Consider the following 13549-nt stretch of genomic DNA (forward strand, 5'->3'; position numbering starts at 1 on the left):
TTATACTGCGACATGATGAATTTGCCACCAGCTCTCAAAGCCATGAATCTGGTGGCACTTTTACCTGATCTTCTATAACAACACAAAACACACACAACCTGATCTTCTACTCACCGTGTAAAATAGTTGACAGGTAGCAAAGGGTCACACTATAGAGGTCACAATTTCTGTGAGGATCAACAGTTTGACAAGTTGTGTACTTATAACGGTTAAATGTTTGTAAACAGCTTATATTTATAACGTCAACAAAAGTACTGTGCACAAAGTAAACAAAGAGCTGTGCACAGTAAAGTTGCAAAACAATAATTCTAATGTTTATAAATAGATGCCCGACATGTTCATACTATGCGAATAAAGTATAACTTGTAACTGGGTGGTTACCATGGTTACTGAGCAATAACTTGTAACTGGGTAGTTACCATGGTTACTGAGCAATAACTTGTAACTGGGTGGACGATACATTTTATGTTCATGAGTATAATACCCATTTTATATGATTAATGAACGATATCGGTGGAGTTCTAACGAAAACTGACTGCTCTTATGATTTATCAGACAAATTTATCAGCGATAATTTTATCTGGTGGTAACTCTATTTTCTCATTTTATAAGGACTGATAATACAGAATGTAACTAGTAGTGTAACTATGGTAACTAGTAGTGTAACTATGGTAATACAGAATGCGATAATATATGACCAATTATCGATTCTCAGCTGCTAAAAGAGTAAAATTGGAGCTTTGATCCTCTCATATTTCGTCTCAGGATGAATTAAAAGTCGGAGAATTTAAATGTAATCTAACCTAATCATTATAGCCAGGACAGCTATATTTATAACTATAACCCTAATCATTATAGCCAGGACAGCTATATTTATAACTATAACCCTAATCATTATAGCCAGGACAGCTATATTTATAACTATAACCCTAATCATTATAGCCAGGACAGCTATATTTATAACTATAACCCTAATCATTATAGCCAGGACAGCTATATTTATAACTATAACCCTAATCATTATAGCCAGGACAGCTATATTTATAACTATAACCCTAATCCCACTATTGAGGGCGAGCTTCCTTTCTATCTGCTTGTCTTTCAATCTGCCCAAACCCGAATACTCAAACGAGAGAGGAATTCAAAAAGACCATAAAAGATTGAATAATCCGACTGCAGGGACCGTAGAAAGATTGAATAATCCGACCAGGGACCGTAGCCAAAATACAATTATTATTATGTTTATAGGCCGGTCGCCTATAAATATCCAAAAGTTGGTCGCCTCAAAAGGTGGGTGACAGAAGGAGCATTACAAAAGGTGGGTGACAGAAGGAGCATTACAAAAGGTGGGTGACAGAAGGAGCATTACAAAAGGTGGGTGACAGAAGGAGCATTACCAAGGATTGTCCCTCTACACAAAACATTGCAACTAGTCTCATTACAGTGATATCAGTAAACAAAGGCAACAATCTCTGACGTGCACAGTTTCTAAACGCGAGCACGTTGTAACCATAGCAACCCAGTGCGAGCACATTGTAACCATAGTAACCCAGTGCGAGCACATGAATATTTACCAACCATAAATGACAGCCATTATTGACACCATACCAATAATTATAGCGTCCTGTCAGGACAATTCATTATCATTTGCCATGGCCCGTAGTCCGTACTGATAGGGGTGAAGTTTGTGGCCCCGTAATAAGGTTTGTGGCTCTCGCCCCTCAGTGCTTATAATACAGCTATACAGTGCCTATACTCAGTGCCTATAATGCAGCTATACAGTGCCTATACTCAGTGCCTATACAGCTATACAGTGCCTATACTCAGTGCATATACAGCTATACAGTGCCTATACTCAGTGCCTATACAGCTATACAGTGCCTATACTCAGTGCCTATACAGTGCCTATACTCAGTGCCTATACTCAGTGCCTATACTCAGTGCCTATACAGCTATACAGTGCCTATACTCAGTGCCTATAATACAGCTATACAGTGCCTATACTCAGTGCCTATAATACAGCTATACAGTGCCTATACTCAGTGCCTATAATACAGCTATAGTTATTTGTCAACAATACTATCATTCCTCGTTGATCCCTGCAGGGCCTGTACCCTAATTGCAGTGAGTAGCGAGCAGTAATTAGTTAATAGTCATGTCAGTAATTACTGACTAATTACTGACTAATCACGGACTAATTACTGACTAATAACTGACTAATTACTGACTAATTACTGACTAATTACTGACTAATTACTGACTAATTACTGACTAATTACTGACTAATAACTGACTAATTACTGACTAATTAGTGACTAATTACTGACTAATTACTGACTAATTACTGACTAATTAGTGACTAATTACTGACTAATTACTGACTAATTACTGACTAATTAGTGACTAATTACTGACTAATAACTGACTAATTACTGACTAATTACTGACTAATTACTGACTAATAACTGACTAATTACTGACTAATTACTGACTAATTACTGACTAATTACTGACTAATTAGTGACTAATTACTGACTAATTACTGACTAATTACTGACTAATTAGTGACTAATTACTGACTAATTACTGACTAATTACTGACTAATTAGTGACTAATTACTGACTAATAACTGACTAATTACTGACTAATTACTGACTAATTACTGACTAATAACTGACTAATTACTGACTAATTACTGACTAATTACTGAATAATTACTGACTAATTACTGACTAATTAGTGACTAATTACTGACTAATTACTGACTAATTACTGACTAATTAGTGAACGATTAACTGACCGTAACTTAAAGTGTAACCACCACTGAATTATCTTAATTACAAACTCGTTGACGATTACCACCGATTGTACGATGATTCTAAGATAAAGACCCTGTAAAGCTATAAGCTCGAAAATACGAGTTTTTAATTGGATACCATAAACGACAAAAAATCAGTGTAAACTATTATTGCAAATTTATTAACTTGAAGCCTTGCCGGCGCTTAAAAAGGCTGTGATTGCAATAAAACGAGCTTGAAAATCGTATTTATAAATAAATAAAATCTGAACACGGAAAAAACTTACCCGACTTTAAGTAGCTGATTTTTGCCCATATTAGTACAGACAGAGCAGGTGCAGCAGGTACTATATCACAAGAAAATCCACGAAAAGACAGGTCAAATGCAGGTGTATATCTCCCAATTCTAATGTTAATATCAGATATCACACAACAAAATAGTCCAGCTGGTACGGTATCATCTTACTTTATAATGGTACTGTTAGCGATATCAGCTATTAATGGATATATAGTCTGATAGTATTATCACTATTATATTACGAGGTCACTTTGACTGGAGCGATCATTGTTTATCATTTAACACATATCATGCAACGTGTTGCTCATAATTATTTATATTGTTCATGATATCGACCCAGTTCGAGTTCTCTGTGACCCAGGTCGAGGTCTCTGTGACCCAGTTCGAGTTTTCTGTGGCCCAGTTCGAGGTCTCTGTGACCCAGTTCGAGGTCTCTGTGGCCCAGTTCGAGGTCTCTGTGACCCAGTTCGAGGTCTCTGTGACCCAGTTCGAGGTCTCTGTGGCCCAGTTCGAGTTCTCTGTGACCCAGTTCGAGGTCTCTGTGACCCAGTTCGAGGTCTCTTTACTGCTTATTTCTGTAATTTCCAGCTTTTGTAGCGCCTCTTATATGGGTTTATAACTTTATGACAAATCTGTCGAAGTAATTTTAATGGCGTTACAATTACATAGGGAGAAAAATTTGAATATTCATGAAAAAAGCTATTATTAAATCTCTAAAGTTTAGTTTCTGTCTGTCTTTGTGAATAGTATAGGCCGATTAATTAAGTAATTATTGTCTTCAGCATATCTCAAGTTTATTTACTGTCGAAACAGTCACAGTAGTATATGATATATACTACTTGTTACAATGTTAATAAGGCCGGGTTACACTAGTGTTAATAATAATGGCAAAGAAGTTTGAAACAGAGAGTGAACAAAATATGAAAGCAGTTATTAACGTAGTCTTGAAACGTTTTGTTAAGTTGTGTAACGTAACATGGTAACACGGCAAGTTGTGTGTATCTTTGTCGGAAACTGGAAATGACAAAGTCGGATGCTAATGACTTTGTTGACAGATGGTGGAGTCAAATTGCAAGATGTAAACTTGCACTATATAATGTCACTATATACTTGCACTATATAATTTCACAATATACTTGCACTATATAATTTCACTGTATACTTGCACGATATAATGTCACTATATACTTGCACTATATAATTTCACTATATACTTGCACTATATAATGTCACTATATACTTGCACTATATAATGTCACTATATACTTGCACTATACAATTTCACTATATACTTGCACTATATAATGTCACTATATTTGAGAGAGCGAAAGACTGGAAGCTGATATGGGACGAGGATACACTACCTGCCCAGTTCCCACAGCACATCTACAACACAGCGGAGAGACCCGACATTGTAGTATGGTCGGATAGTTTGAGAGAAGTAGTTCTGATTGAACTGACTTGTGGTGACGAGAGTAACTTCAGTGACCAAGTAGCACGTAAAGAAGCACGCTACAACAGAGAGCTGATTCCTGGCATCGACGGGTGCGGTTGGAAAGCTCTGCTCTTTACGGTAGAGATTGGGTGCTTCTGGCACCATACTGTACCAGCTCTATTCAACTACTTTGGATTGGCGAAGAGAACGAAGAATAAAGCCCTGAATGAGGCTGCTTTGGTCGCTCTTCGATGTTCCTATACAATCTGGTTAGCCCGCGACAACAAGAAATGGTCTACCTGCTACGACATCGCAAGGAGGCCAGAAGTCATAAACTGTGAAAGCTGAGTGTTGGGCCCATAAAACATGTTGAAAGCTGCAACCAGGATCACAAGTACTGGTGGAATACAGAATGACTTGCTAATCAGATTTATAGATGGAGTTGCTATCGAAAGATATAGAACTCAGGTAAACATCTAACCTGTAATAGTTTATTGTTGATTTTTCTCTTGCACTATATAATTTCACTATAAATTTGCACTATATAATTTCACTATAAACTTGCACTATATAATTTCACTATATACTTGCACTATATAATGTCACTATATACTTGCACTATATAATGTCACTATATACTTGCACTATATAATGTCACTATATACTTGCACTATATAATTTCACTATAAATTTGCACTATATAATGTCACTATATACTTGCACTATATAATTTCACTATAAATTTGCACTATATAATGTCACTATATACTTGCACTATATAATTACACTATAAATTTGCACTATATAGTATATAATTTCACTATATATTTGCACTAGAAGGGATCTCTAAGAAATTGGTGTGTTGTTGTACAGTGTACACAACAAAACTTAATTGCAATTGAGCAAGTGAATGCCCTTAAGTTGAAGGGATTGTCTTAGGCTTCATTTTACTATAATAAAACTATCCAAGACTGAAGGTGATCGATTAGTAGAGTAGTCGAGGGTAAATTATTTTGAGTTTAAATAATTATGGGAGACCGCTAAAACTTTGAAATATCTAAAATCTTACCTTATCTTTTATTTGTAAATATCTAAACGCTTAAAGTTTTTATGGAAACAGCATGCCAGATTAATTAATATTTTTGAGTGATTTTTGACATATTTTTTGACAATGTGGCTTGATTGCAACAAGAGTAGATAATATGAGGAAAGGCAACTCTCAATTTTAGTAGATTAAAGTATGGGCGTGACAGCCGTTAACATCAACGTTTTAGAAGTCGGAACTTTAACAAATGAGGTATTAGCATTATTAGAGGGGATGCATTTTAGTGATACTGTAACTACAGTCTAGTCCTATACGAGATAACACTTTTATATGGCATGATTAGCACAACAAACCTTACATAAATGGGCAAGTGGGCGAATGTCCGAACACTAACAAGCACGCACCGAGTCTGTATCTTACTATATGGACACGTTCATTTGAGTTTGAGGATATTGGTAAATATAAGTGACCCTATTAAAAGGCACAGTGTAGTTGACTTTGTCACACTATGAAATTACACAAACCCTTGATGGTTAGGATAATCGTCTCATCCTCTAGGCTAACTTTGTCACATAACGATATCTTAATCAGGTGATAAGATATTGCTTAAATACGGCCGGCACGGAAATGGTTACATTGTCACACTATAAACATGTGACAGAGTAAATATGGACCCCTTGCTGCCGTTTTTGACCAAAATTTTGAGTGTCCAGTTGATTGGATGGCTACATATGACCATTACCTACATATTTGACGACTTTTTTCGTTAGATGGTGCACTCAGGTTTACTGTGTCACACATTTAAGAAAATATGTGAAGAATGTTTAGGGAACCCTGATAAGCAATGCTGAGTAGTGTAGGTTTATTTAATGGCCTGGAAGTGCTAGGAATTGTTATTATATCATATAGTCGCAAGGAATTAAAACACAGAAGGCACAGACAAGTTTACTTTGTCACATAATCTTGATGATATCTGAACATGTGTGAAATTGAACAAATAATGATATACCAGCTTAAACCCTTTGTATTACGTACTATGGATCAAACAACACTGCTAGTACCATGCACCAGTCACATAAATCATTATCGGGTGGTAATATGTTAACAGTGTCACAATTAAACTACCGCAACATGGTCAAAAATAGGGTAATTTCGTCACAAAAAAATTATTATAACTCTGTCAGTTCCTTGCTGGCAAAATAACTAGTTTATCGAAATTTTTTTGATGATAAAGTTACATAGTATTCTAATAGAGGTATAGTTCTTCAAAATAGGGGCAAGACATGTTTACTTTGTCACATCAGTTATTATAAGAGTTAGGTAATCGTCATCAGATTAACCGATCTTTTTCGTAGTATGGATCGATTAATATAGGCAATAAAGCATCCTAATTCCTATTCCAATTTTAACACACTATCTTGATATTGTTGGGGCAGGAAAAGTTAATTTTGTCACATTTTTAGTGACTTAGACAAATTTAACCTGAAATTGTTAAACTTGAGCTCTGATGTTCTGGACAATATTCTACCAATCGTTTCTGAAAGAATGTTGAATTCTAATACAGTTATAGATAAATAGATCTTCAAAATAGGGGCAAGACATGTTTACTTTGTCACATCAGTTATTATTAGAGTTAGGTAATCGTCATCACATTAACATATATTCTTTTGTAGTTTGGATTGATTTATTTAGGTAATAAAGCAGCCTATGCTAATTTTTACACACTATCTTGAAATTGTTGGGGCAGGAAAAGTTAATTTTGTCACATTTTTAGTGACTTAGACAAATTTAACCTAAAATTGCTAAATTTGAGCTCTGATGTTCTGGACAATATTCTACCAATCGTTTCTGAAAGAGTATTGAATTCTAATAGAGTTATAGATCTTCAAAATAGGGGCAAGACATGTTTACTTTGTCACATCAGTTATTATTACAGTTAGGTAATCGTCATCACATTAACATATATTTTTTGTAGTTTGGATTGATTTATTTAGGCAATAAGGCAGCATAAGCTAATTTTTACACACTATCTTGAAATTTTTGGGCAGGAAAAGTTAATTTTGTCACATTTTTAGTGACTTTGACAAATTTAACCTAAAATTGTTAAACTTGAGCTCTGATGTTCTGGACAATATTCTACCAATTTTTTCTGAAAGAATGTTGAATTCTAATAAAGTTATAGAATATATAGATCTTCAAAATAGGGGCAAGACATGTTTACTTTGTCACATCGGTTATTATAAGAGTTATTAAAGGAGACTATTTCATTATATAATCATTGTTTTTAACCTATTTGCGATTTCGTATAATTTTTTGTGACAATGTAAACATCAACTGATCTTAACTTGCATCAACTACATTGTCATCATGTAAAGTTTTCCCGCCTTTCAAACCAAAATCAGATATAAATAATTCGCCCAAAATTTTAAATTCCATATATTTGTAGGTTTGCCGTGTTCCTACTTTAATTTACTTTGCGTTCTTTACTTTGAGAAGGAGCAAACAAAGAGAAACGAGGAGGATAACAACGTTAGAACAAAAGGGTATATTAGGGAATAGAACAACACGTATAAACAAGACCGACTAAAGGGAATAGGGAAAATGTGGGGGAATAGGGAAAGTGTGGGATAACTTTACTCCAAAACTTTTACTATTTATATGGGCTGATTGCTTGCGAGGCAATACTAACGGTGCATCTGAAATATCTAATCAGTGCGGGGCATTGCTTAACTAAGCTTAAAAACGGTTTAACTAATGAGCCAAATAATTGCTTAAGATCGCAATGGCTATTGACACTGAACATAAAACGGTTTGAACTTGGAACCAAATACCGTTAACTTTAAACCAACCAATATCTGGGATCCCTACATATTGTGACAGAATTAACCTCATTTCCCAATAACCAAGTGCCTGTATTAGCTAACTTTTCAAAGCAACATATTTAAGGGCTATGATTGGTACTCCGTACTTGGTAGATCAACCATCAAATAATGAGTAAAAAGGGTTTTGAGGACACATCACAGTAGAATAGAGGTATGGTATTCTGAGTGTGACAAAGTTACCTAAATATTGCCTTGTAACCGTTCAATCCGTGCCCTTTAACCAATGTTGTATCATAATTGTTAGATTGACCTAATCTACTATGTTTCAGGCCAAGAAATGGTAATTAGACAACTGCAGTTAATTAAGTCACACAAAATGTGACATTTGATACATTTTAGTGCCTAACAACAATAGATTTTCTTTCTGAGCAGTGCATATGGGAGTATGGGTTATGTGGCTAATGTTCAGAACTTCTGAACGTGCTAGGTTAATAGATGTCAAAATTAAGCCACTATCGTCAAAAACGCTATTATTTTTATTTACCAATATCCTCAAACTCAAATGAACTTGTCCATATATACCTGCTAGTTACCACCTAGTTACCACCTAGTTACCACCTAGTTACCCCCTAGTTACCACCTAGTTACCACATAGTTACCACCTAGTTACCACCTAGTTACCACCTAGTTACCACCTAGTTACCACCTAGTTGCCCCCTAGTTACCACCTAGTTACCACCTAGTTACCACCTAGTTGCCCCCTAGTTACCAACGTGATGTGAGCTGCGAGATGATGGTAGCTGGGATATCGCTCTGTTATTTGTTAATATCTATCATATTATCTGGTTAATTGCACGTTTATTTATTGATGGACTTATAATATTATGTCGTAAGATCTCTTAAATCTTCTTTGTTCATTAAAGATTTATGAACAAGAAGAGTGACAGTTTCAAAAGTTTTTATTTGAATCCTTCCTTCTTTAGTTCTTTAGGTCAAGTGTAAACTGAAATATCATCATAATTACAATTTAAATTGGTATAATTGGTAGACCTGTTCTGTTGTTATGACAACTACATATATTTTGGTTGTATGAGACCTCCGTATTTAAGCGGCATACTCCCCTAATTACTGGTCGATGGCAGCCCTCTTATAAAGTGTTTCTTTGTATGGACGTTCTTCTAGGAAAAATGTAAAAAACAGCGAGAAGTTTAAACTTAAGTTTTATATTTGTTTGAAACTGTTCTCAATTCACATCATGCTATGCAATACTTACACTATTTTTAATATATAACTTAAATCTTTCACCATAAAATGTTGAACTTGAACATCGAGATTACCAAAAAGGTATGATTTGATAATCAGCACCATTCTTCCATGTAACTCCACCGCGATTTGAATATATTCATAATGTCTCGTTGCTAGTTTTACCATTATCAAGTTACACGGTTTATACAAGTCTTATGATTAATAAGTTTTATGATAAATCCCAAGAGTAAAATAGATACTTTACACCGACAAACACAAATCTAATTGCAGTAGAGGCGAGGCAGGGTGTCACTGCGTGTCAAAAAAGTTCGAACAAAAACTAATCACCTAATCAACTAAATAATTATTAATCAATTACCTAATCAACTAAATAATTATTAATCAATTACCTGAGTGGGGAGGGAGGAAGAGAATCAGTGTCAAAAGAATCATTTCTTTTACCCAAGCTCTTCACCTTACTCCATATTCCTTTCAACATTGTATGTTGCCAATTGTTGCCAATTGTTGCCAATTGTTGCCAATTGTAGCCAATTGTTGCCACTAAGGAGCATGAGCACGCTATCTGACTCTCATTAGTATATCATCACGTGCAGAGATGTGTTGGGAGCTGGCTATACGGAAATAATAAACATTATCCCTACTTTTTAACTGTTTAATAAAAGCGATTATTCTTGCTTTTCAACTGATTATAAGCGAGGAAGTAAAGAAATAACAACTACAAACGCATTAAAAAGGAGGCAAGGGAGGATATCATGTTCCAGATTATGAATAAAATGGTACGGAAATGTGTTCATTAATAGCCGGATATAGTTGAGACTCGACCAATAGCAAAGATACGCAAAACTATTATTAACTTAAACAAATCCATTAGCGCACCAAGAAAAACGCAAATATTAACTAGATATCAATAATAAAACCAACGTTATAATAAACATTAAACGACCATGGCAGTATAAACTGTTAAGTGAGAAGTTTAAAAGGAATAAAGCTAAGGAGTACAAAATCCTAATTATAGGTAAGCATTACTAGAACACCCTGTCTAAAACTATAATATTTCCAAAGTTAGACATCTGAAGCTGTACAACTATAAATCGATAAGACTTAAAAGAAAATCCAGAAAACTAGTAACTGTGAAGTCGTAAGGCTTTCTCAAAGACTATGCCACACTATACCCTTACTACTATACCATACCCTTCAGCAGAACTTTCTTAAGTCTTAGTAATAGTATCATAGGAATTAGTTTTTCTATTACTTTTTGACAGTAAGTTAATTATAAAAGAAAGAATCGAGAGGTACTAGAGTTTCAGAACTGACGATGTAATGAACTAAAAAGAATTGACGAAATCGGAAATTTGTCGACATTTGTCGATGAGGTCAAAATCTTGACGTAAGAAACTGCTTAATGTAGGAGCGTAATGTTAATGGAGGAGAGAGGAAGTGCGATGTAGGCAAAGAACTCTTAATCAATTATCGACTGGTATCAATTTGGTGTCCAGGATATCCTATTGCAACCGAAGCCGGGATTCAACCGTTTTAGGAATTATGTGGATGGGACCGAGGGGGCTGCATTAATTCAAACGGGATAAAGCTAGTGAGTTGAGAAGATAATATGTAATTATCAGTGTCGCTGGGCAGTGGCGTAACGAAGGGCTCTGCGCCGAGGGAGGGGGGCGTCATCTTAGGGGGGGGGGGGCGCCAAATCGTCGTTTGAATATAGGACAATTTTGAAAACGTAACTACGGTACTAGAGCACAAGCAAAACAAATTGAACCCGATGGAATTTTATATGTTAAAATTTTTACTGAACAAATTGTGTCACAGATCACTGGATTGGAAGCATTTACTGTTGATTGAAGGGTAACAAGACCCCGTCTGCTTTATGACCACGAAATCCCGGAAGCAGTACAGATCGATTTCGAGTTAAGCCTTGCATACTAGATTAGACTTTCTTACAGTGCTTTAGTTTTGTACATCAACTCTTATACACGAGAAATAATTTCCCATTACAAACGGAATACAAGATTATCAATTAATAAATTAATGGTGCCAAACTTTGCATTGTGGAATGTGGCGATATGACGTTAGTGTACCATTGTGGGTTTGTTATTATATATATATATATATATATATGTTATATATTTCAAAGTACAATTACAAGAATATTTCTGCAGAATATGTCAAAGGTGTCAAGAAAAAAAGTGGCAAATTAAGTAATTAAGTGTTTGTGAATGAGTTAACAAACTAATAATGTGCGAATAACGAATGTGTGAAACTAAAGATATACACAAATCACGTACGTACGTACCTCGTACAGTGGCGTAACGTTGCCTGTTGGCGCACAGCGGGGTCGGCGGGGCCCTTCGTTACGCCACTGCGTACGTATATACAGGGTGGGCCTAAAGTCAGTACCCATACGTTTCTGACACCGTGACACGATACCTTAATTGGGCAGCCTTAACGATTCCCCGTAATGTTTAACGGGGTGACCTTATCACGTGATTAGGTAAGTCAATCACCTGACTTACTTTTGGCCCACCCTATACATTATGCATAAACATGATAAAGTACACGTACGTTTAAAACGGCCAATGGGCATTTTTTTGTGAAACTTGGTTTCGAGATAGCAGTTGACCAACAAACTAGGACCGGTGACCGAACTTTTGAGGGGGTCCCGGACACCAACCGCCAAACGGTGCCTGTGGGGCAGCGACGCCCATATTTGGTACAAATTAGGCCCAATTTGGTCTCACATACCCAAACCCAGGTTTAAGATGCTTTACTTGTAGCTATAAGTGGTCTCCTGAACTCGTATATGAAATTTCATCACGATTGGACACAACATTAGTATTACTGAGTTATGATCCAAAACCATATGCCCAAATTTAATAGATTTCGGCCCATAAATTGGTAAAATATAAATATTTTTGAATGAGACTAACTTTATGTGAAAGGTAAGCTTCCACAAAAATTATTAAAAGTTAAAAGTAAGTTCAAAGCTTTGTCTGATCAAAATGATACGATCATGAGAAAGGTGATAAAATTAAATTCAGACCCAACTGCGACAAGATGGGCTAAAGCAACAATTCAATAAACCCTGTACTCACAAATACAAGCATTTTTAATTTTTACTTTTCCACCACAAGACTCTGAGCTACATTTCAACTTCATCTTGAAGTAAAGTCAGCATGCTTGACACGCCAAATTTGTTTATATATGTATTATATTCAATGAAATTTAAACACAACCGCAAAAAAATAATCACGAATCAAATGAAGACTCGGTATTTTGTACTGAGATTCAAGTAACATAGTAACTTGGTAACCATAGTAACTAACTCAGTGCTAAAAATAAAAAGCATCCTACCTATCAAACTATGCCGAAAACAAAAGTTATGTCACAGAAGAAAGCGACAAGGATGAAAGACTTGACGGCTGACATATTTCAATTTCATCTAAAAGTGAAGTCAACGCTGACAGTTACACAATTCTGCTATATATAATACTATATAATACTATATAATACTATACAATACTATATAATACTATGTAATACTTTTTAATACTATATAATACTATATAATACTATATAATACTATATAATACTATATAATACTATATAATACTATATATTACTATATAATACTATATGATACTATATAATACTATATGATACTATATAATACTATATAATACTATAGAATACTATATAATACTATATAATACTATATAATACTATATAAGTATATAATAATGCCTTCACCAAAACCGTTGAAAAATTATTTTTGCCTATAGTGACTTAGTGAAAGTTCATTTCCCATTTTAAATGCTGTCAAATGCGGAAAGAGCTCATTACATTTATGAGACACCATTTACATTTTGTGGCCAA

At 35.1% G+C, this 13549-nt stretch overlaps 1 protein-coding gene across 2 annotated transcripts in view; it reads right to left on the reverse strand.

Moving 5' to 3' along the window:
- LOC134813974 (calbindin-32-like) overlaps positions 1-10292 on the reverse strand; it is a 28738-nt gene extending 18446 nt beyond the window's left edge. Inside the window, exon 1 of one of the 2 annotated variants that reach the window (XM_063821928.1) lies at positions 10054-10292. In XM_063821928.1, the coding sequence (XP_063677998.1) occupies positions 10054-10142 (89 nt within the window). In that variant the 5' untranslated portion in view covers positions 10143-10292. Of the gene's footprint in view, positions 1-3085; positions 3144-10053 lie in introns of those variants that run through there. The other variant, XM_063821929.1, reaches the window with a different exon arrangement.
- Between the last annotated feature and the right edge of the window lie 3257 nt (positions 10293-13549).

This window comes from Bolinopsis microptera, chromosome 4 (assembly GCF_026151205.1).
Source record: "Bolinopsis microptera isolate Bmic1 chromosome 4, MBARI_Bmic_1.0, whole genome shotgun sequence".
Classification (NCBI taxonomy): Eukaryota; Metazoa; Ctenophora; class Tentaculata; order Lobata; family Bolinopsidae; genus Bolinopsis; species Bolinopsis microptera.